The sequence below is a fragment of the Spea bombifrons genome, chromosome 10 (genome assembly GCF_027358695.1).
Source record: "Spea bombifrons isolate aSpeBom1 chromosome 10, aSpeBom1.2.pri, whole genome shotgun sequence".
NCBI lineage: Eukaryota > Metazoa > Chordata > Amphibia > Anura > Pelobatidae > Spea > Spea bombifrons.
The window spans coordinates 6,508,816-6,533,539 of NC_071096.1; the positions used below are offsets into that span (position 1 = coordinate 6,508,816).

The 24,724-nt window shown below is 37.7% G+C and overlaps 3 protein-coding genes across 3 annotated transcripts; 2 read left to right on the forward strand and 1 right to left on the reverse strand.

The window, feature by feature from the left end:
• The first annotated feature begins 1,668 nt into the window (after positions 1 to 1,668).
• On the forward strand, positions 1,669 to 4,866 carry LOC128467580 (embryonic protein UVS.2-like). The gene is made up of 10 exons (XM_053449241.1): positions 1,669 to 1,687; positions 1,738 to 1,872; positions 1,962 to 2,079; positions 2,346 to 2,524; positions 2,964 to 3,045; positions 3,194 to 3,321; positions 3,410 to 3,525; positions 3,665 to 3,890; positions 4,131 to 4,249; positions 4,572 to 4,866. Exons 1-10 carry the CDS (start codon positions 1,669 to 1,671, stop codon positions 4,806 to 4,808), a joined length of 1,359 nt encoding a protein of 452 aa, XP_053305216.1. The 3' UTR covers positions 4,809 to 4,866.
• Positions 4,867 to 5,874: 1,008 nt separating this feature from the next.
• Positions 5,875 to 12,123, reverse strand: LOC128467581 (embryonic protein UVS.2-like). Its single transcript, XM_053449243.1, has 13 exons — positions 12,055 to 12,123; positions 11,694 to 11,721; positions 11,400 to 11,462; positions 10,671 to 10,811; positions 10,058 to 10,175; positions 9,577 to 9,755; positions 9,010 to 9,091; positions 8,708 to 8,838; positions 8,211 to 8,326; positions 7,847 to 8,072; positions 7,405 to 7,523; positions 6,218 to 6,440; positions 5,875 to 5,885 (listed from the first exon to the last, which is right to left on the reverse strand). Exons 1-13 carry the CDS (start codon positions 12,121 to 12,123, stop codon positions 5,875 to 5,877), a joined length of 1,506 nt encoding a protein of 501 aa, XP_053305218.1.
• A 4,521-nt stretch (positions 12,124 to 16,644) lies between these two features.
• LOC128467582 (astacin-like metalloendopeptidase) lies at positions 16,645 to 24,697 on the forward strand. The gene is made up of 14 exons (XM_053449244.1): positions 16,645 to 16,713; positions 17,027 to 17,038; positions 17,350 to 17,371; positions 18,057 to 18,170; positions 18,661 to 18,789; positions 19,693 to 19,810; positions 19,995 to 20,173; positions 20,622 to 20,703; positions 21,263 to 21,390; positions 21,627 to 21,742; positions 22,018 to 22,243; positions 22,680 to 22,798; positions 23,208 to 23,439; positions 24,537 to 24,697. Exons 1-14 carry the CDS (start codon positions 16,645 to 16,647, stop codon positions 24,695 to 24,697), a joined length of 1,707 nt encoding a protein of 568 aa, XP_053305219.1.
• The last annotated feature ends 27 nt before the right edge of the window (positions 24,698 to 24,724 follow it).

Below are 24,724 nucleotides of genomic sequence, written 5' to 3' on the forward strand. Positions count from 1 at the left end.
AGCTCCACTTGTTCTCTTGCCTCTTCCTATTCTTCTTTCTTCCGCCTTGATCCGCTTCGAGCAAACCCTCTGCTCCGATTGGAGGAACGGGGGGAGGGGCTGCCCTGTGGCTCCACCCTTTTTGCAGAAGCGCACCGAGAGCCCAGAACAATACAGAAAGACTTGCAGAGAGAGGTGCAGAAACGCTACTCTTTCTTCACGAATCTACCCCGAAAAAACATGCCTTGGGTCAGCAAATCTAAAGGCCGGCTCTGAAATCAGCAGCAAGTTACAAAGTTCAGTTATTCTCAAAGGGGGATTTATTAATGCGTCTTAATAACGCTGGATACGTCTGAATTAATGCTTTTGTGTTTTATGACGATCTAAATGGCCTCTATAGACGAGAAAAAAGAGGCAATAAAGCAACTTGTGACAATGTAACCTTTTAAATTCTTACATTGCACTTTTTATACACGCAGATAACACAGACAGGTGAATAAATCAAATTAATAAAGTGCATTATTTTTATTTATGATTTTTATATTTTATTTCTGTAGCTCTAACAACCCACGCAGCGCTTATATACATAATTAAAAATATTTCATACAAATTAAATGATTTTATAAATACACATATTTTGCCTTTTTTCTGGATCAATGGATATGTACTGTATACATGAAAGGGTTGAAAGAGTCCCTTTATTCCGATTTTATCTTGCATTATATCAGAAAGATAAAAATAAATATATATATAATTTTTTTTTTGTTTACTTTTTCTTTTCAGGCATTTTTTGAGGACCTCAGAAAAAACGGTAATTATTTGCATTTTTTGCAATAATTAGTTAACAATAAATAAGTCTGCTAACTAACAAGCGCATTGAACGAAAGAGGAAAACATCTCAAGATCTATTCTGTAGGGTTTCTGATTTAAGAAAAAAATATTTTAATAAAATTTTAATATTACCTGATTATTACCTTTATTATTTTTTTTAAATTGCTCGGCGCTAATCTATATAGGAGTTGCCTTTCCTATTGTGGACTACAGCTCCAATAGTGCATTGCCTTCTGAGTGATGGGAGTTGTTATTAACCTCCAAAATATTCAAAATGTGTTATTGATAAAGACAGTGATATATTCCTGGTGGGTGCGACCCACTCACCGATACCCCACTGAAATGACTGTTTTATAGAGAATCACAAATTATTATTTTTTTGTGGAAATTCTTCATTTTTTCACTTCTGTCTTAATCCATATTGGCAGAAGAAGCAGGGGAGACTCAAGATGTCTTCAGCAGGATTTTAATATCAAACAATGGTAAGAAAGTATTATTGTGATCAGTATACTGAATATATATATAATATATATATATATATATATATATATATATATATATATATATAATATAATATAATAAATTGACATAACAGTGTAGATAGAAGATCCAGCTCCACAAATAAGGGTTTAAAAATTCAAAATTTAATTAGACCAGTTAAAACATGATAGACAAAAAAAGAGATGTGCTCAAGTGATTGAGAAAAAATACGCCTATATATAGCTGCTACCTATAATAAATTGACAGTTTATTGTATAATGGGACATAGCAAAGCCGAAACAAGAAAAGTTTGTGACATTCCAAAAAGTATTAATATTATTAATATTTCAGTACATAATATGCATTTTATAAATAAACATGGCGGCTTTCAGCCTTCGTAATCGGCTCTTGTAATACAGTAATTATAATGAGTTCTATTGGTTCTAGAGAGTGCTCATGTGGGCTATCAGGGAGATATTGTCCTGGGAAATCTCCGCAGTGCCACCAGCTGTGATAACTGCATCTGGCCAAAGTCAGACAGCGGAAACGTGGATGTTCCCTATACCCTCTCTTCCAAATACAGTGAGTTTCTGCATTGTGCGTGGAGTCCCCGTTCCATCCGTTCCTTTTCTTTCCACCTCTCATGAGTTCGCTTTAATATGTGCACCCAGGTGATTCGGAGAAAAAGATCATCCTTGGTGCGATGCTAGAGTTTGAAACGTTGACCTGCGTGAAGTTCGTGGCTCGTACTGATCAAAGGAACTACATTGCCATTAAGCCCGATGATGGGTAAGTCGGAAGCCGCGTCGGTATGGTCGCTGGATCAATGCTGGGCTTTCGGTTTAGTGTTGTTGTCGGCCAGAGAGACCATCTGGTAGGTGTCTGACTATCCCCAAATATGATATGTATGGCGAGGGATCACCATGGGTGTTAAGGTCCTAGACAGAAGATCCATCCTGGATTCTGCCATGAAAAAAGGGTATATAAGAAGTATTCATCATTGCCCTGGTCTGAGTCTGCCTGATTCTCCAACGTTATTTCCACCGCACGTCCAGGTGTAGGTCTGCCATTGGAATGGTGGGAGGTGAGCAGGAGATATCGCTGCATCGTTCTGGTTGCCTCAAGAAAGGCATCACTCAACATGAACTCAACCACGCGCTGGGATTCTACCACGAACAAGCCAGAACCGACCGCGATGAATATGTCACCATAGTGACTGAAAACATCAATCCAGGTATTTCCGAGACCAAATTCTCCATAAAGTTCACTGAAGGAGCAAGGTTTAGGGATAACCAAACAGGTCTGATAAACAAGTTACTCCAGAATGAAATATCAGATTGTGGAACTCATGGCTCTGGAATGACAACATCTACACGCTTATCCAAGCATCTGAAATTGGTAATTGTATACCAAGCTTTTCAGCCAAAAGAAGGGAGTGTTTTTGTTTTGCATCACGTCATAAAATCATTGACTTGTCTCCGAGCAGGTAATTGTAGCAAAGAAGTGAATTCTTCCCCCATCTAAAGGAAACATTTAGGGCTTTAGTTCTCCAAAACCTGTTTGTCCAAAGTCTGTTAGTCATAAAGAGTGTATGGGATTCAGAATCCAGGTACTTGAAAGGCTCACTTTTTTTGTTTATTTGTTTGATTTTTTTTAATAAATTCTCTTTCTAGATGACCTCAAACATTTTGACATCGTCCCAACTAAGAATTTGGGAATGAAGTATGATTATGAATCTGTAATGCACTATTCCAGGTAAGCTTAAGATGTCACCTCAAGCTTTGGTGAAGATCACACATGGCTGGATCGCTTGTGTTGTTTTTATTTATTTTTTTTGTTTGTTTTAATGTCTACATTCTTTGTTACATTCTGAAGACGGCTGATGATTTCTCCCTTCTCCTAGTACGGCATTCAGTAACAAACCCCAGCAGGCAACGATAGTTCCCAGATTTAACACCTCTTCCACCATCGGACAGCGGTATGGACTGAGCCGCCTGGATGTTGGAAAGATTAACGTTCTGTACGGTTGCGGTAAGGCTTTATACACAATTGGAACCAAGGGTTTTGTTTTTTTTTGAGGGTTGGAAAAATCTGTGAACAAATTTTTTATACTTTTTAGATGTTTGCAGCACTTTGTTACCTACCCCCAAAGGGACCGTGAGTTCAGCAAACTACCCCTCTAACTACCAAGACAATACCAGCTGTGTGTGGCTCATCAGGACACCGTCCCAAAGGGTATTTCAAGGAAACTTCGAGACATGTAGTCTAGAATGTTTCAACAACTTCTGTCAAAAGAGGAATAATGTTTACTATAGCTCGTGTTTCCTTTTTATTCTATCGTTAAGAGATTAAAAAAAAAACATTCCCTTTGCAGGTGCTCCTGGAATTTGAAGATTTTGATGTACAATCCTCTCCAGACTGTGATTCCGATTATGTTAAGGTGTACGGTGGAGCGAGCAGAACCGCCCCGGTACTTCTAGAGAAAGCGTGCGGCGGTATTATTCCTCCACCCTTAATGTCCTCGTCCAACCTGATGTTGCTGGAGTTCGTCAGTGATGGAGAAGTCACAGGAAGGGGGTTCAAGGCTTCGTACGGCACAGGTTGAGCATTTTAGATTTGTCTTGACAGTTAATGGCGCCTCTAATGTTTGCGTTGGTCCTTTTGCCCTGATATGTGAATCAGAACCCCTTGTTGATGTCAGGAGGTCATTGAGGGGCATCTGTAGAGTAAAATATGCTCAACATTACAGGGAAAAAAACTTTCATTCCTGTTAATGAAGATACATTAGGAATGAATCTAGCTGGACCATTCAGTTTATGTTGTTCTGTCTCTTCCCCAAGTCCAATGCGGCAACACGTTCCACCAACCTTCAGGAACCTTCACATCGCCGGGATTTCCCGAGGATTATTTGCCGCTGTTGGAATGTATATGGCTTATCACGGCTCCTGAAGGCTTCATGGTGAGCTGTAGATGTGTACCGTGGTTTACATTTTAAATTTCGAAGAAGAAAACATAACGCACTCTATAGTTACCCTCATGACGTTCAGCGGATCATTGGACCCTTGACATTATGACCCATATACCACCCTATGCAGTAAATTTGAAGTAATAAACCAGCAGTTGTGTTAATCATATTGCATATATGCCTGGTGCGTATCCCATGTTATTTGGGGCACTAAATGATTTTCCTTCCAGTCTAAACAAATATCCGATCATGCTTTATATTCAACGCGCTATTGCCCCTTCAGATCTGTAAAATAACTTTTTGTGTTGACATTCAGATCACTCTGCGGATAAACCAACTCAACGTGGAGTATTCAGTTTACTGCCGACTCGATTATCTCTCCGTCTTTGATGGAGACGGCCCTTCCGCTCCACTTATAGGGACTTACTGCGGCTCAAGGGAGAACATCGTGGGAACCTCCAGCGGAACATCAATGTTCATTCTATTCCACTCGGACCACTCCGAGCAGATGAGCGGCTTCGAGGCATCCTATCAGTTTGGTAGATTTATTTAATCTGTTAAGTAAAATGTGAACCCAATACATTTAAATAAATAAATAAACTGAACTATGACCTTTATGGTTCGTATTTTTCTTCGGATCTCTAAATTTATAATCTGGGCATGGTAACGTGTCCGCGTAAACAACATTCGGTATTATTCATTAACTTTTTTTTCGTTTTTTAAGCATTTGGTTTTTAAATCTTTAATTCACTCTAGTTAACACTGTAGCAATTCTAGTCCTTAGAATAAGTAGAGTTTATTATGACAATTCTAGGGAAATACTCTTGAATCTTAAATAGGAGAAGTACCTGGCCTTAATAAAACATTTTTTTACCAATTTGACCTGTTTAATATTAATTATATGCCATATTTTTTCTCCCTATAAAGTCCTGGTCATTTGGGTCTTAAGCAGGTTTTTCACCTGTTAAATAAAAAAAACACCTACCCAGTCCTTTAAGTCTATCGTGAAACGATGTATGAATCAGGGACGATTGCCCCCCAGGCCAGTCCAAAACTGTTTACAAGGTGCTGGTCAGACTGGCCCTTTGTAGGCAATTTTGGACTGGCCCGGGGAGACAGGAACACTGCGGGGTCACGTCACAAGTCTAAATGTCTTTGGAAATGTTTTTGGAAAAAGAAGAAAAAGCCCATTTTCAATCAGAGGGACCCCAATATGTCATAACACAGAGGAGATAACAACGGCAGAATTGTTTGCATTAAAATATTTATTGAAACAACATAACAGTGATAAATACAGCAAGCAATGCATGCCAGTTTGCATACATGTAAACTTTAATCACGTTTAAAAACGTTCATCTTCAATGGCCAGTATCAATCTCGACATAGGAAATAATTTGGGGGCAAAAATTGGCATCGCTAGTCCTTACGAGATCCTAAAAAACGATTGCCGATAGGGTATATTTTCACGTGAGACGCTTAGAAGGACTAATTTGTCTTGTTACGGAGATGAAAAATAACAGTAATTATAAGAACATAATTTTTTTTGGCTACCATATTAAATGTGCGATAAATAAACTAAGATTACTTTTAAGTCTTCTGTTTCCCCGGAAATTGATTGGTTACAGCGGTACTGTAAAGAAATCAAACACAAGATAGAGATTAGATTAAAATTCCGAGCGGCACAACAGACATTACCGTCATTCGTAAAATTAAAGGTCGCCGACCAAATTTCCAATGTTCCTAATTACAAATGAATCTCCCATTTCTTTTGATTGTAAGCTTTTCGGAGATTTTACCTTCCCTATGGTTTCCCATTAAGTGAAATGTTCTTTCCGATTATACTAGAAGAAATAATAGTTGCACTAGAAACAATGTATCATAATTGAATCCTAACGCTTACCCCTAAACTAAATGTCCACCATGTCCTACCATGACCTTAGAAAAGACAAAACGTCTACTTACTAAAGGCATAGTTGGCTAAGAAGCCTTTGGCTACCACCGATCCATCGCTGTGGAACTGAACTAGCAGTGAATTTCCGGAAGATTCGATGGGGGGGACGTTGACCTGTCCACAGTATTTGCCCTTCTGGGGGGATGTTGGCTTGGGTCCATCAAACACAAGCACATAATCGTAAGAGCATGTCCGTTGTCTTTCCACGTTGAAGTCAGTCATAGTTAATGACACCTACAAAAAAAAATATATATATATGTAAGGAAATGTCTTAAAGGAACCTTTACTTTAGTATTTCCAAATCATTTGTAGGTGGACAAAGGCAGATAAATTATTAAATAAAGATTAAATAAAGGTTGCTTAGATCTAGAGCTCTGTATATAATAATTGTTATTTCTGGTAACACGCTATGCGTTATCTTGTAAAGGATTCAAAATACTAAACATTGCATTTCTGGTAATCAAAGTGTTTCTTTTTACGGGATTTCTATATAATTGTATACAGACGTATAATTTAAGTTAATTAAACCTGTTCAGCGTTAAGACGTGACGGTGATTTAATTTACAACGCTGATTTACAACACGTGGAAGCGTGTTGCTTTTTTGTGTGAAATTGTGACCTATTTATGTAACAAAAGGTATTTTGAAGAATGTTTTGTATTTACACGTTTTAATTTATGAAACAATTTCCTGCTATCTCTGCATTAACCCCCCTTAAGGACAATGGGCGGTCCCTAAACCCATTGAAAACAATGCATTTTGAGCCCGTACATGTACAGGCTTTGTCATTAAGGGGTTAATTATTGTGAGCGATAGGGCGGCAGATCCCAGCAATACCCTTATACTGAGAAAAGAGGACGATCAGAAAAAAGGAAGGGGGGACACAAAGGAAGAAGAAGGGGGGGTACAAAGATTTGGATCCCGATTTGGGAGCTTCCTGAGACAGGAAGCGCTCTCCTTCTTTGTGTGGGGGCGGGGCTAAAGTGCCTTCCATGGGAGGGGTTGTAGGTGGGGATCAGGGGAAGTGGGAAGGAAGTAGGCGTGGCCACAAGTCGCTAACCTGCCTCTTGAGACTCCAGGTCAAACCTAGAGGGTTCCTGGGTATGCCTAATGATCTGGGCTTACTACCTGCATAGGCAACATGTCCTGAGATTAAATTATCGCAAAACATCAAATTGCTAACTTTCAAGCGGACTCACCTTAAATCCCACCGGGGCCAAGATAACCCACGTGCATTCTGAGAAAATTTTATAATTTAAGGGGTAATTCGGACTGGAGAAAACACCGGACGAGCTTGTCAGCGTGGATCCACAGTTGACTAAATTAAAAAAAATAAAATCAAAATTAAAACAATAACAAAAATGCATGTTTTGAGATTAGAAATGTGGATTTGATGTAAGATTCTGTTTTGGTGTGTTAATAACATGATTGTTTCTTTTTTCTTCTAAATAAAAAGGTTCCAGGTCATCTCAGGGAGTAGCAGCGCTCATGGACAGGCGGGGGTGTCCTTCAAGGCTTTTATAGATGTGACGTTTTAAACTGTGGCGGTCAACGAGAAGACTCAATAACTTAACAACTTTCCCATACGTATATATATATATATGTTTAACCGAGAAGTGATAAACTACCGTACGTTCTTACCCGTGCTGTAGGTAGCCTTGAAACCAGTTGCTGTTGTCTGACGATCGCTGACAAATTCAAGCAGCATCATGCTTGCAGAAGACACCAGAGAAGGGACCTGCCCCGCTCCACAGGCTCTATCGAGCAGGACTGGCGACGAGGTGTTGGCTCCGTCGTAGACTTTAAAGTAGTCGGAGGTGCAGTCGGCGGACCTCTGAACATCGAAAGCACTAAACTGCAGGAACACCTGAAAGAGATGTGGGTCACTTTAAGAAAAGTAACTAATTCTTAGTAAATACCCAAAGTAAAACCAGACCAGCATCGGCTTCATAAATAGACCCCCCCGTTGTTTACTGTCCCGCAGATTTGTTCTTTATTTTATTACCTTATCTGATGGGGTTCGGATAAGCCAGTAACATTTGGCATTATTGGGGTAATTGCTGGGGTAGTTAGTAGATATAAGCGATCCGGTAGAATCCGGCAGTAGAGTGCTGCAGACATCTAGACGGGAAATACATATTGAAATATTGTGAAGAAGGTCTTCTCGTTATCAGGCTTCATTTTTATGCTACCAAAAACAGACATTTTTCTATCTTGGGTCTACCTTATAAGAATAGGGATGGAGATCGGGACTGAAGTCCTAGTTTTTCAAGGAAAAGTTAAATACGGCATCTATAGTTTCCCCTATCCCTACTAGCTCATGTTATATTTATAGGATTGCGTAATTCACGTATTTCCACTGGCAGTCCATTCCATGTATCTACTGTCCTTTCTGTAAGGAAGACATCTCTCGTATCGCCTTTCAGTCTTCCATTTAACTTTAAAAGATCATCTCTAGTCCAGCTCTCTCCTTTTAATTAAAATGGACAGTTTAACTCTTACCACACTGGTACAGCTTGTTTATCTTCGAGATGTCTAAGTTGCTGAGTCCGTATCTCTGGCCAATGGTCACAGTTTTGTTTGGCTTTGGAACGATGGTGTCTGCTTGACCAGGTCTTAGAGAGAAGGCAGACCTGAAAAATAAATCTTCTTTAATATTCGAACAATGCAACGGGTCTGTTCTTAAATGTAGTCCTGCTGGATGCGGACCCATCCACTGAACACTTTGTGATGAATGTTACACTACGGTGTCACTGGACATGTCCCCAAATCTCAACACAAAATTACGGGATGTCCCTTCTTACCTTCCATAGTGCATAACAGAGCCGTAATCATATTCCAAGCCCAAATTATTGGTGTCGTATTTATTAAAGTTTTCATAAAATCCTAGAAAGCGGAACAAATACATTAAAATCAATAAATTACCAAGAATTCTAAATCTTGTGTTTTTCTGTGCAGAGGATACACAACAAGCAATACACTTAAAATGAGGAACAACAATTTTAGCCGTGACCCAATTCCATAAGGAAAAGCCGAGAGGCCTTCAAGCCTCAAATGCCTCCCTGATCTCTTGTCAATCCAAGGGCCAGTACAGAAACATGGCATCGGGTTATGACATCACACGCTACCGAAGGAAGATGTCTCCTTGACCCGCCATTACACCCTTAGGAATGACGACCTTGGGGCATCTCACATGATTATTTACACTTAAAAGCCTTTCATCATCAAAGCATCCAACACAATGGCCCGATCAGAAAGGACATTCCATTGGTTGCTATGGAGACAGGATTGTATTTGAAACTATGTATCGGAATATGTTCTGCAATCTTGTAACCCAGGCATCGTTACAACTTGTGTAATTCACTGGATACCTGGCATGATGTTTTCTGTTATTACATCAATGTAGTTGTCGCGGTCGCTTCTGCTTTGTTCGTGGAAGAATCCCAGGGCATGATTCAGCTCGTGCTGGATTGTTCCTCTTCTCATACAGTCGGTCTTTGCGAGCGACAGGTCCTGGCGTCCTCCAATCCTCCCAACATAAGACCAACACCTAGAAAAAAAGAGGGGAGAATTAAAGGACCCATGGGGCTAAATATGGGGTTTATTAGAGTTGGAGACCCAGTTTATCAGTTCCAATAACAGCTAGAGCGATCTCCTTAGAAGGATCACTAAATAATCAACAATGATCTTTTCCTTTAAAATAAAACGCTTCTGCCAGAAGATACTTTTTTTTAAAACCCAGCCCGTGAACGCAGATTCTGAGAACTGGTCACCCAGCCTCGGCACAAACCCTTAACGCCTGGAAATGTCCCCCAAAATAGAATAAAAGAAAAATATGTGTTACCCCCGTACCCAGAGTCTGAAATAATCTGCACGAAGTCGGGTTCCGAGGAGCGAGGAATAAATTGCACGCAAGTAAGAGTCGCAAAATCTTGCATGGCGGTGGTGATGACATCAACTTCATCTGCACCTGAAGACAGAATGGGACGGGACAGTGATCAGCCGGGGGTAAACTGGTCCTGCCCCGTTTCCGATGTCCCTGACCCTAAAGATGTCACCTGTATACAACATACTTCTCAAAACAAAATAGTTTACCTATTCTTTCAACTAGCAAAGTATTAAAAGGAATTAATTATGAGCCCTTAAGTCCAAACCAAGTTCAACCTGCCATGTTAGGTCACTCACGCTAGCCCCCCACTTTGCCCCCCATGTCTTCTGCCTCCTACAAGGAATATGAGGGGAAGATCTCTGGGAAGTTCTCGGGTAGGCATTACATGATAAGACATTTTGTGATATTAGCTCCTCCACCAGTGGAAAAAGCTAAATCTCTAGATAATGAACGATGGTTGATGCTGTAGCTTCTCCCTCCAAGGCTCCATTAGCTCCCGAACTAAGACACACATCTGTTCTAGAGGTTAGCATGACCGAGTAATTCTAGCTCACAGAAGCAGTAGAGAATACGCACTGAAGTCTGGCGAGATGGTGTATGGCACGTTGACTTTTCCAGATGTGTTCTTCTTCCATCTGCAAGAGTCCTGGTCGCATTTCATGGCGCTACGGCCAATATTCACAGCAATGTCACCCTCGATTCTAACCATCTTACTGTCTGTTTTGGACACATAAGGGAAGTTAATGGTCATCAATATCCGCATTTCACCTTAACATTGATTAAAAAATCATTCAACAATTTACCATTAATGAAATCAACTTCCAACTGCTTCCTATATGTGTAACCACTTTAAGAGTGATTGAGGTTTATTTGTGGGTTTTATCCAAAAATAACATATGGCCGGGGCTATCATGAACATAAGAAAAGGCTAAAGGCTATCGTGTAGACTAGAAGGACCAAATGGCTACTTACTGACCCCAGATCAAAGATGGCCCTATGGACCCAAGGCCCAGTGTTCTCCTGGACTGGCAGAAAGTGCTGGATGTCACACATTACCACGTAGGTCATAATAATGGAGAGATCCGAGTTCTTAACTTAGCATCTTTTTTTAGTAAAGACCTCAAATTCTCTATTCACCATGTTGCCTTGTTCTCTTTTGCTGAGATAGCTGCCGGAGCTGTCTTTGTGCGGCGACCCTATGCAGGGTCCTGGTTGCAAATATTAGCAAGAGTTGGGAGTTTAAAAGTTTACAGATACTGCATTGTATTATGTATTGATTTCCATATTTTTTATTGAAAAATATACCTTTGTTAGCCGCCTCAATGACAGTGAAAACATCTGTCTCCTTTGGAGGCTCCTTGACAATTTCTACGGGGAAATAATACAATGAATTCGTTAATTACTGTTTCAACACTTTGCTCTTTGGGTAAGGAAAAAATGAATAAACTGGGTCAGATATCTTTGATGTGTCAAGCTATAGCTAATTCAAATGAGTTCTTTGGCTTCCTTTGTCTTCACCGACCAGCATTAATTTTGCTGGCCCATATTGCTTTTTTTATTTATTTTTTAATAAAACATTATTTAAGAAGGTGTACATACCTGGCTTGCCCAGACTTTCAAAATGAATCTGAAAATAAACAGACAGAAAATTAGTATTCTGGAAAAGATGACATAGATGTACCCCTAGTTAGCGTCTTCTTTCTGGGTACCAAGCAGCCATGCCTTGTGGCTCTCTGGATGCTAACCCAGCCCAAAGTCTTAGAAGAAGTCTCTATATCCTGAACACCAAGTCCTAAGCAGACTATGCCTGCACCGCAGCTATGCCAACACTGTCCAAGATGGTCATTCTATGAAGTAGCCAACAGGTAGACCTCCAGCCTTTGACTGAAGATCATGGATGTGGGTTCACCAACACTTTAAAAGCCACCTGTTGGCGTAATACTAGCAGCTCTGTCATTACCTGGAGAGATGCTCCCATGCCAAACTGAAACAGGTAGGGCAGGAGAAGAAGGGCAATTCTCATGTTCATCTTGCTGGGCTCCCTGGATCCTTGGATAACTCTCTCCTTTACTGTCTCTGCAGTGTATGGGTTCTTGTGCTGTGGTCCAGTCCTACACGTGCCTTATATTCCCAAACCCAGCACAGAACCAGCCAATCAGCTGCCAGAAGCGCAAGGTGCGGAGCTCCGGGGATAATTGGGGTAACAATTGGCTTACTACCAATAACTACCGACCACCCCGATGACCTGCTTATCCGAATAACAACTATGACATCCCATCGCTACTTTACTCCAGCCAGAACAAATTGGGATTTTCAGCCTAACGCAATTAACTAAAGAACACATTATTATTCAAGCAATGGGAAGGGCTGTCTTCTTTTGTTTAATATATCGTGTAAAAACAACATAAAAATCATACCTTCAAGTACACTCTTTACCAACAAATACCATAAACTGTATAAGGAATGACATCACCTATATTACCTACGTTACTACGACCAGCGTTAACGGATGAGAGTATTTAATTATTCCATCCGCTGGGGACGTGTCGATTGTAATGAGTTGGGAGAAACGTTGTCTCGGATCAGAACAGATCAAGCATGTAGAGGAAGGCCAATGTTACTTAGCATGTCCATGTGTTCCGGGATCAATATCACAAGGTCTCTGCAAATCCCTTTCCAGATTTAACATTCAGTCCTCAAAAATGATATAGAACAGCGGATACAATAACAAGATTTATTGTATCCATTTAAAAAGTTCATGAAAAATATCTGATAACCTTCATGGTCCTGGCACCCCCATGGATAACCCCAAGCGAGCAAAGGAACCATAACGGATTTTCTAAGATGATACGCTGTTTCTCCCAATTATTAACGGGTCCCTAAGGGTCAGGATGATTAAATACTCCCAACAGGTGCTCATTGTGTTATTCCTCATAAATAATATATATATATATACTGTATGTGTGTGTATATATATATATATATATGTATATATATATGACTAAAATAAGTAGTATTTGGAAAAGTTTAGAAAATAAGTGTTGTTGATACAAATGCATGTAAACCCAATAAAAAAAAAACTCAACAAAATGTACAAAGTGTGACGTTTTAGGCTATTTAGATATTCTGTGTATCATTAAAAAAAAAAACACTATTGTGTCTAAATTACACACAGAAACCAAAAAGAATTTTTGGAACTCGATTCATAAAATAGCGTAAAAATTCAGGTTCTTTTTGATATATATCATCAAATTTGGAGCGTTCGGTGGGTCTCGATGAAAGAATGATATTGTCAGATAAAGAGGAAACAACGAGGCTACCAGACTAAACATGTTCAAGTAATCTTAAAATTTGGAAAGATTTAATGTCATTTTAAGTTTCCAAATTATAGAATTCGTGATTCCTGAAGTTTAGGAAAATTGTGCTGGGAATCTATAAATGCGTACTAAATATGTATTTATTAAAAATATCAATGTATTTATTAAAAATGTATTGATCAAGATATAAATGTAACTACAGGGACAGGATTATTTCATTATTATTATTATGGTTATTATGGTTATTTTTATTATTTATTTTTTTATTTTTATTTTATTTTATCTGGAACTACCTGAATTTAAATTGAACCAGAGATATCTTATTATCCACATACATTTGGCATTTACATTAATAATTGTAAAGAAGTGATTTAAAAAAAAAAATTATGTTAGAATGATTTTATGAATAACACAAAGAATGGATATATTGATTCTTGGATAGAAGAAAAGAACCCAGTATTGATTTAGATCCTTGCCATGAGTTTATTTTTTTTCCCTTTCGATAGTTTTTAAAGATAAGTAATTTATGCATTGACTGATTTTATTATTTTTGTAAGCATTTTTTTTTGTTAGGATAAAAAAACAACGATCAAAAGACGTCTACTGTTCAAACGCCACACTGAAATGATTCTTCATGGCAATGCTAGTGAAGTCCATTCTTCCATAGATTTGAATTAGTCAGAGTGCCTAACTGGGTGATTAAGACTGAGCCATTCTATCGTTTCCCACAGGCAGTATGATAAGGAGGCAGGGTGTTCAAGCATGTTGAAAATGTTTTCCTTTTTCTTGTCTTCCAAAGTTAATTTCTGTTTATTAAGACATTAACCCCTTGTGATACGTATCAAAAATTATTCAAATAATTCAAATTATTATTACTTCTCTTGCTGTATTATGCAATTTAGCATTTATGGTGCATATAAAGCCATGTTTTATCTGGAAGAGGGCCGCGTATTTTTTATTCAGTATTGTAACTAAAGACACAAGTTTTTAAACCTTGTGCGACGTGCAGTTAACTGGTCATCACCTCCTACTACGGTAATAAAATAGCATTTTCTGCAAATTAAAACATATGAATATTCTATAAATGAAGGTCACATGACCTTTGCCTTCATTAAAATCATGGGGAATTGTTTAAATCAGTATGTGTTCCACGTAACCTGCATCCACCTGTTACCAGCCATTAAATTCCTGCGTACCTAATGAGATTAGTGACTAAATTACATAAACACCAGTTCCCAGCATGTTTTGTTAGTTGTTTTTTTTTTTGCATCTGCAATTAGCAATATAAATGTTTCAGTCCTTTAAAAAAAAACATTATTTAAATATATTTTATTTGGCTTTTTTTTGTTGTATTAATAATATTTTGTAACTGTACATTTTCAAAACCTGCAGCATCACCAATGATGGGATTTTTGAGACATTTTTATCTATATATTAAATATTTGTATTTGTTTTATATTTTTCAATAAAAAAATAATTGTCACTTTTTTATTAAAAAAAAAAGAAAAAAAATCTGAAAGTTTAACCAAAAGATAAATTAAAAAAAATCAAATCTGCTTGGGGTGAAAACGCCACCCATGCAGGTTTATTTAACTCAGTATGAGTGGCGCAAGATTGGATTTGATGTAAATTCTTAGGGTTAGGGTTGGATCTCAGGTCTCTAATGTTGGTCAAAATTACCGGTAATACCTTTTAATATTCCAACCTTAGAAAAAAGAAGTAGCGTTACATAGGCTTTTGGGACCTCAGAGGTCTCTTCTTTAGTTTCTGAAAGCTCATGGAACTTTAGATAAGCTAAATATTCTCTTATATCAGTAATATATTCTATTAATAGTAATCAATGATTTAATATACAGGTTTTTTAATTCAGAAAATTTTCTTAGTATTTTAATTTCATGCAAATTTGTACATTTGTTATGAAATAAAATGTTACCCTACTTTACATAGAGTGTGGGATTATATACTCATTTTTATTGTCTTCCTTGTGAGATAGTTTTTGCTAGTGAATTGCTGTGGATTACATATAATTTTATAGATTAATATGATTTTTTTTTTCTATATTTCTTGTATTGAATTTCCATAAAGAAAAGAAATGAGATTAACAATAATGTAATACATAACATATGACATATGATTATTTTATTACATTTTATGGGGGGTACATTAGTTGGATACATTAGTTCCGTGCCCCTATGGCTTTGCCTAGGGGTCAGCTAAAAGTACGAGCCATTATTTCCAGTACGACAGGTTTCCTGTTTAATTGTCACCATCTTAAAGATTGTATTTATTTAAAGAAAAGCACCAATTAAAGGTAAAGAAAACCTGTTAATTACGGACGTGTGAACCAATGTGAGCGTGATAATGAAACCCATTTATCAGTCTTTGGAAGCATAAACCTGAGATCTCACAGATATGCAAATAACCATTCCGTTTAATGGCTTCATGTTAATGTATAAATAGTGTAAAGCACCAAAACGACAGGGTCCACGTGGAGCGCAACAGCCTGACCTGGATGAAAGACGGCGCTCACGTTAGCTATAAGATATGGCTTCCTATTCTTCCTATAATTAGAAAGAATCATTCATTCATTTTGAATGGAATCAAAAATTAGAATTTTATGCATAAAGAATTATGAAAATATTTTTATATATATATAAAGCTCAAGAGGTTATATATTTACATATATATATATATATATATATATATATATATTTATTTATATTTATATTTATATATATATATATATATATATATATATATATATATATATATATATATATATATATATAACCTCTTGAGCTTTGGATTGGGAGATACTTTTTTATTAAAGCCAGCCAAATATTTGAAATAAATTTTTATTTGAATGCAAACAACACAGAATATAAAAAATGTAGAAAAAATATATATAAAAAAATATTGTTAATTTTTCAATTGAGGACAAGAGTGCCTATCATCATGTGGTCCCAAAATATTCACACTTATATATGTATATGTGTTAAGGGTTAAGATAATCATCTTGCCTTTATAGTATCTGAGATAACACCTAATGGTTTATAATTGCAGTAACCTTGCTTTGGCTCAGACATTTTAATACGGGTCTTACAAGAATCCCCCCCCTTGGCCATTTCTCGCATGACGTTCCTAGAAGTTGATTGGATGACTCTTCTCTCTTGCTTACTATATAAAAGTGGTAAATAATGGGAAAGAAGTAAAGGTTATTTAAAAGACTAAGTATGGACTTGGCGTCTACATTGGGGGTCCTTTTAAGTATAATCCAGGCGATAGACGCTGTCCCTCTCGTGGTAGGTAAACCATTCACCATCTTACAAAGTATAGAAGCAGTCATCTTTAAAATGTTACCTTATATTAAAAACATATTTAATAATCCAATATAGAAAATTCTTAAAAATGGTTATTTTCATAGCGTGTAGAATATCTAAAAACATTTATTAAAACCAGTAGATTGAGCTTATTTTTGGACCATTTTAATTGTTTTGGGGTTAGTTGGTTTAAAATGTTACCAAAAATGATTATTAAAATTAAATGGTAAATAAAAACATGCACGGCTAGATGGGCCAAATATTTCCGCCGTCAAATTTTTTAAATGTTTTAAAGGAAAGCAAAGAGGTAAGCAAAACGTGTCAAAATCAGTCCTTAATTCTCCTCCTTGGAAAACCTGCTTCTAGCAAACGGTAATTTAACAAAAGTGGAGTAATTTAGCGGGAGAAAAAAATCATGTAAATCGTGAGTAGGAATCTAGTAATTAAAGAAGCGATGTTGTAATTAGTAATATAATAATTACGGAACTAATATAGTAATTAAGGAAGTTTTTTTTAGATGGCAGAATAATATTCCTCTGTTGAGCAGAAGAATGTCAAATAAAAATTAATCTTTGCAATAATTAAGATTTTTTTTTATCATCCTTTCTTGTTTTTCAGCTCACCGGTGTAAATATCTATGGTAAGTGTCAACATTTGCTTGTAATAATTGTTGCAAATAACCCATTGAAACCTCACCTTCGGGTTACTTCTGGATATGAAGTTATTGTAATTACTAAATTAATAATAATAATAATAATTATTATTATTATTATTATAATAAAATAATTATAATTATTATTATTACTTATTAAATAATAATGAATTGTTTAAAAAAGCTCATTAATTCCAAAAAAGGTAAATATTCAAAATTCAAAAATTGTTTAATTTTTCATAGCCTAATTTTACATTTTTTTCTCCATTAGCGAGATTTATGAGACTCGCGAAACAGCATTTATAAATTCTAAAGAAATTGCTTCAAAAATGCCCCACTGTTTCACAATCCATCTGGAAATTACCGTATTTAAACAAAACCTTGATATTTTTATGTTAAAGAAAATGAAAGTGAGATTCACAGAATCCCAGAGTTTGGCCAAAGTTTTGATTCATTGCAATTGCTTTCTAAACCTACGTCCCCCGTTTGCCTCTAAAATTGGAATCAGTTGATTATTTATATTTAAAATTTAAAAAAAAACACATTTTTTTAGGTCTTTTGATTTTTAGTATGTGTTGCTTTACTTTTTTCTTTAAATAATGCACTTTTTCCTTGTTTCTGAGCATGATGCATTGATTGATCGTATCTTGATTTCATTTTTGCTTTCTTGCAGAGATAGATGAAATGAAAAAGACGTCGGCATCTCTTGAAACCTTGCCAGGGCCAGAGCAGAAAAGCAACGCCACGTCAGATGACATCTTTGCCAAAATCTTAGAAGCCAATAAAGGTCAAACTCAAGGGTGACCCAAGTCTTAATCGGGAAACTTGCTATATCATGACTACCATGTTGTTTATCCATTACCATTTATTGTCTACATCAGTGGAATGGTAGTTATATCCATAGTTCTTTGTGTTTGTAGAGGTGTGGGTCCTGGTTTTAGTGTTGGTGTTTAGTGTATACTGGAGCCATAGATGGTGGAAAGCAAACCATATGGTCTCCAGTTATTACTGCTGTCCCAGATAATGGAGACAATGGAATGGAGACAATGGAATACAATGGAATGGACAATACCAAGATGGCAGGACTTGGATCCCTACCAGTACAATCATACCAAATGTGGGAAGGCTAGGACATTTGCTACATAGTAGCTGTATCGCCCAGCACTTCTTCTAATCATACGTTCATATTGTGTTGAATGGAACCATTTCTGTGTCTATGTACGTCAATGAATGATTCGTAAATTGTGTCACTGTGACCTCTTTCTCTCTCGGAACAGATAGTAATATCTTACTGCGAGAAGGAGACATTGCCTTGAGACGGGAACGCAGCGCCATTCCTTGTTGTCGTTGGCCAAAATCCAGCGATGGGGCGGTCTACGTCGCATACAAGCTGTCTCCCAGTTATGGTGAGTTAAATCCTATGGATCACGCGGGACCAGCATTGTCGTTAAGGCTGGATAGGATCGTACACTTCGCTGAACAAGTGGGTTTTGAGGTTTTTCTTGAATAATGAGAGGAAGGGTGAAAGGTAGAGGTTGGGTGAAAGTGAGTTCCAGAGGTATGGGGCAACACAAGTGAGGTCCTGTAACCATGAAAAAGAAGAAGTGAGGTGGAAAGCCTTGGTCCACGAGAAGAATTGAAGGATTGAGAAGAGGAGTATGGAGGGCTTTCTATGTTAGTATAAGGATTTAAAATTGTTAAGGAAGATAAGCCTAGCAGCATTTTAAACACATTGCAGGGAAGAGTCGAGACGGAGGAACACCAACCAGAAGGGTTGACAATTGTCAAGGTGGGAGATAATAAGGGAACAAACTAGATTTTTGTTGTTTTTTTGCGGGAGGAAATGGCGGATGCACGAAATGGTTTTAGGTGCAAGTAACAGGGTTGCTTTTGTATCTTATTTCAGAATTATAATCACCATTGCGAATGTTCTTCCCAAAACTAATTATTTAATCACGTACAATTTTGGTTGATTCATGTTTTCCTTTGCAGGGAACACTTAATTTTCATGTGATACAAAAGTAAACGCTGATAGATTGTTGCCATAGAAACGGAAAAATCTCCTTAAAGGTTTCTTCGTTTCTATATATTTAAACCTTTAATGAGAGTCATTTGCTTGACAGACAAGATAACGGAATCAATCCTAGGTGGATCAGCACCTTTCATTTTTTTAATGTGAGTGGGTGTGTGTATGGTCAGTGTCTTGCGGCTCTCTTGTTGAAAAATCCATGATCGGATTCTGTATCCTAAGAGCTTCATGGAGAGCAAAGTATTAAAAATCCCTTTCTTTTTTCCCCCATTCTCTTTAGTTGAACGTGAAAGAGCTATGATTAACGCCGCGCTAGAGGAGCTCATGACACTGACTTGTGTCCGCTTTGTGAAACAGAAACAGGAGAGCGACTACGTGAGCATCGAGCCAGGAAGCGGGTATGGCGGCAGAGCGAGACTAGCTTGAAGACGGAATTTGCATACATTTGACGTTACTGTCCCTTTAAGAGCGTTATCCTGTTCATTACCATTTTTAGATTTAAATAACTACATGATCTGAATTTGTTAACATAGCGACATTTTAAAATGTGTTACTAAATAAATGGTGTCATCTTCACGCCAGCTGCTGGTCCGTCATTGGAAAAACAAGAGGAAGTCAGGTCGTATCTTTGTCCAGAGCCGGGTGTATGTGGCACGGAATTATCCAACACGAAGTTCTCCATTCATTGGGATTCATCCACGAGCACAACAGGAGCGACCGCGATGACTACGTGGACATCATATACAAATACATCAGAGCAGGTAGGACATGGAGTGGTCGTCTTCGGTGTCTATTCACTAAACCGGGACAAAGAAAAGTGAACCGTCCCTAAAAAGTGCAGCAAACACAATGGTGTACTTTCCAACCACTCAAAGGCATAACTAAAAACAAGAACAAATAATATGTTGTGCAACAATTAAAAATAAAGAAAAGAAAATTAAAAAAATAATAATTGAAAAAAAATAATATATATATATATATATATATATAATTTTATTATTTTTATATTTTTTCTTGACATTTTCAATGTACGAGATTTGGCTTTTCCATATATCGGTCTATAGAGAGCACGTTAATGCCGCGGTGGGTAAGCGGTGCATGAATCCACATGATACACTGTAGCACAAACATCTTTCCTTACTCCCCATGTTCCATGTCTTGGGTTCCTCATCTCGTACTATGCATCCATTTTCTTCTATTATCTTACAGATGAGAGGGACAACTTTAACAAAATGCCCACCAATAACCTGGGTCTGCAATATGACTATTCCTCGGTGATGCACTATGGCAGGTGGGTAACCTCAATGACTGCGTGTGTTCATATTAAGGAAGCCGTTCTATTGTAGTGACAATTGTCCTTAACTTAAACAGTAGAACAATTATTATTATGGAAATATTTTGGGGGAAATAAAATCATTTAGTATTCCTCTAGGTATATTCAGTGGCGACAAAACCAGTTACAAATTGAAAAAAAATTAATATTAAAAAAATAATATTATAATTAATATATATATATAGAATGCATGGAAAAGCATGTCAATTTTCTAGAAAGTAAATAAAATTTGAAATTGTTTCACGATGTTCTCTTAAAGGAATGAAATCATGATTGCATCACACACGCATCTTATATTCCCTGTCCTTGCCTTTGAGACTACATAAACTTTATAAACTACATAGAACTTTGAGAAAACAAAATATAAAATATAGATCTGCACCTTTTTTTCCTTTTTTGGGTTTAATTTCTTAATTTCCTTTAAACACGTATTTGTGAAAATGATGATAAATGTTGGAATGAAGAGGTTTGGGGAATGATGGAGTCGTAGTGTGATACATCTGATGTCCTTCAACAGATACGCCTTCTCTAACACGTCCGATCAGGCAACCATCATACCCAAACCGAACCCGGCAGTGGAGATCGGGCAGAGATATGGCGTCAGTAACCTGGATGTGGCAAAATTAAACCGACTCTACCAATGTGGTACGTAGACGTTCTAGATCACTCTGGAACATAGATAGCAGCTCATGGGCGTTCTAGAAGGATTCGTATTTTAACAGCTGGGGAGCCATATGTGGATCTTTTTGAAATGCTACATTGTGGCACAGTTATTATTACATACCCTGCGAAGAGTTAATCATTTGAAACATAACTTCTCATGCTTTATGTTTGTACTCCAGAGGTGACTTTCTTATTAACCCCCGATGATCTCTTTACAGATGTCTGCAGCTCTGTGCTCTCTAAAGCGAATGGATCTCTGACTTCGGCCAATTACCCCTCTCCCTACCCCAACAACTCAAGCTGTGTCTGGCTGATCCGCCTCCCATCCGGTCAGGTAAGGCATCATAATATCTGCATCAAATATATTACAAAACATAGTAATATGTTTAAAAATGTTTATCAGCAAGTTATTAATTGATGATTGTATTTACGGCATTACTATGACCCAATGGCCCCCAACCTGTGGCGCCTGGAACTCTAGGGGTTGCTTTTGCATACCCCCCATTATTGATGATTTTATGACCCTTTTATTCTTGCTGACAATGGTTTGACTATAAAGTATGTTACTTAGTGTTTAATAGGATGAACATGTGTGTTATTTTACTACAGGTGTCGCTTTACTTCAATGCTTTTGATGTACAGTCCTCTAAAAACTGTGCCTCGGACTACATCAGGGTCTACGACGGAGCCACCAGATCGTCTCCTTTGCTGTTGGAAAAGGCCTGCGGAACCGGACCACTGCCTCCGCTGATAGCTTCTAAACACCTGATGCTTTTGGAGTTTGTCAGTGACGGGGCAATGAACGGAATGGGTTTCAAGGCTGCATATAGCACTGGTACGGAACCGACATTTTATTTTCCGTATGGGTTTCAAGTAGACATAAAGATGATATATATCTCTGCTTAAAGTCTGTTTTATCCAATAAGTGCATATGTGGGAACTTTCTAAATGAACCCTGAGACCCTCTAAATATCAACCCTTTAATAGCCCATCGTGGAGATTAAACCGGTCGTCATGGAAAGCTTGACTTGTCATTATTTAAAGATGCACTTAATTGAGTCACCTGTACTCAAGCAGGGATATCAACCATAACATACTGATCGAAAAAACACCAATTAGGAGTCTTATACATGATCACAGCAGGGTAGAATCGCAAGGAGTCTAAGAATTTGCCCCTTCTCCCCCCGAGACCCCAAGACTGGGGCAAAAACTCCGGGGCAATGTGTTAATTACCCTTCCCCCTTATGTGACCTGTGGGTTTCTGTTTGTAGTGACTTGCGGGGGGACATTCAGCAAGGACAACGGTAACGTTACATCTCCGGGCTTCCCATTCAACTACCCAAACAATGCCAACTGCATCTTCAGTATCATCGCCCCCGCGGACCACAAGGTGAGCATGAACTTCTGCCCAAATACACGTACCGAAAAATGTCATCAATGCCTAATCAGAAACCTTTTTTTTACATAAAATAACCCATTTAGACAAAGTTTGATTGTGTATCCAATGACCCCTGTTATGTGTATTTATAACAATAAGACTCCAATGCAAGGAGTACAGCCGTCCAAATAGATTTAAAAAAAAAAACAATAGGAAGAAAAATTAAAAGCAGCACTCAACAATTATCAAAATTATAAAAACTAACTCGAATAATTAAATTAAACATGAAATACTCCACGGACAAACACAATGAACGGAACCCAAACATCATTACCAGATCTGGATCTTTCCCCGCACCAAAGTATTGTTTTCTTTTTGCTTGGAATTTCCTCCGTTAACCGCTTGGTCCGTCGGCTCCCAGATCTCCCTGAAGTTCACCGACTTCCAGATGGAGTACACCTCTGACTGCGCCGGGGCCTCTGACTACTTATCCGTTTACGATGGAAGCGCCCTGACCTCATCCCTCTTGGGGAAATTCTGCAGCTTCACCGAGCTCCCCGCGCCTGTTAAGTCCACCGGGAACTATTTGTTGCTGCAATTCAACAGCGACGTTTGGATAAATGATAAAGGATTCCGGGCGGAATACTCTTTTGGTAAATAGTACAGAATTGTGTTATTAGTGATCCGCAGACTAATACAACCCACCCTTGGGAAGGTGGTATGACATCATCCGTGCAGAATGTTGTAATTAATTTTGAGCTTTTAAAAAAATCTAAATAAATTGACTTATTTTGGGGCTGTGTAGTAACATAGAGTTAGATCAGACCCATTCGGCAACATTAGAAACCCAGGTGTAAAAATACAGCTAGAAAATCAGCATTTTCTTTATAATTTTTTTTTATTAACCAATATATGTTAAGATATTTTTGCCACTATTTGTGTTATTCAACATTTCTTAAAAACACTTTTCACATTTTAATGGCTGTTTTATTTCTGATAGTATGCGTTGTTTACCCCGACAAAGAACATTATATTTAATTTATATATTTCTAATTTTTTCATCCAGTTCGACCACTTTGAAGAGTTAAAATTATGAGGAAAAAGAACAAGTTATTTGGATCTTCAGAAACACAGAACGTTACATTTTTTTTTAACATTTTTTTACATTTGTACTGCAACATTTACACGTCTGCAAAGTTTCCCAATTTTTTTCTGCTATTTAACTATTTTTTCAATAAAATATTTTTAAAAAATGATGACGTTCTATTCTATTTTGTACAAAATATTTTTTCAAATGAATATTTGTCCTGGTGAACATAAAAGAGCGAGGGGCAGATGGACTTAAATCATTAAACTACAATATCAGTATTCTGTATGTTTTATAGAAATATTTGTGCATCATGTCTAGTTTGTTTTCTTATTTTGTAAAATAGTTTACCATTAAAAAAGAACAGGATCACTTAATTGTGTTTTGTTAAAAGTAGACAAAAGGCAGGGTGGGGATGCCTTGACCGGCAGACATTAATAGACTGTGACTGTTCATAACCATATAGTTATTAGGGAACACAGGGGTCACATAAGGTAGTGTTACGTGACCCGTGGTAAAAGCGAGGCACTGGGTGGGTAAGTGGGTGAGGGAGGGAGTGAGAGGGTAAGGGAGGCAGTATGTGTGTTAGAGTGAAAGTGTATGTATAAGTGTGTGCGTTAGGATGAACATGTATGCGTGTGTGAATGTACATCTCTGTGTCAGTATGCGTGCCAGTGTTTGTGAGTTACCAGAGGAGGCAGGCACAAAGGGCTGATGGGCTTTACTTGCCCCCAGGGCAAGATGATATCAGCCCTCCCCTGCTGGCTTGGAGGAACTTGAGTGGCCTGCATGGAGCCCTGAAGTTAACCCCACTGGAACACTGATTGTCACTCAGGCCTTCTAGTCCAACG

What these genes read in the sequence shown, in the direction of transcription:
- LOC128467580 (XM_053449241.1), top strand. An exon ending in GACTGAAAACATCAATCCAG is followed by an intron (nt 2,525 to 2,963) that starts GTATTTCCGAGA and finishes TTCTCTTTCTAG; the next exon opens with ATGACCTCAAACATTTTGAC. An exon ending in CAAGGCTTCGTACGGCACAG is followed by an intron (nt 3,891 to 4,130) that starts GTTGAGCATTTT and finishes CTCTTCCCCAAG; the next exon opens with TCCAATGCGGCAACACGTTC.
- LOC128467581 (XM_053449243.1), bottom strand. Translation starts at nt 12,123, where the DNA reads ATGAACATGAGAATTGCCCTTCTTCTCCTGCCCTACCTGTTTCAGTTT. An exon ending in CACCATCTCGCCAGACTTCA is followed by an intron (nt 10,176 to 10,670) that starts GTGCGTATTCTC and finishes TTCTGTCTTCAG; the next exon opens with GTGCAGATGAAGTTGATGTC. An exon ending in TCCGAACCCCATCAGATAAG is followed by an intron (nt 8,073 to 8,210) that starts GTAATAAAATAA and finishes CATCTCTTTCAG; the next exon opens with GTGTTCCTGCAGTTTAGTGC.
- LOC128467582 (XM_053449244.1), top strand. Translation starts at nt 16,645, where the DNA reads ATGGACTTGGCGTCTACATTGGGGGTCCTTTTAAGTATAATCCAGGCG. An exon ending in CACCGGTGTAAATATCTATG is followed by an intron (nt 17,372 to 18,056) that starts GTAAGTGTCAAC and finishes GCTTTCTTGCAG; the next exon opens with AGATAGATGAAATGAAAAAG. An exon ending in AATCTTAGAAGCCAATAAAG is followed by an intron (nt 18,171 to 18,660) that starts GTCAAACTCAAG and finishes CTCTCGGAACAG; the next exon opens with ATAGTAATATCTTACTGCGA.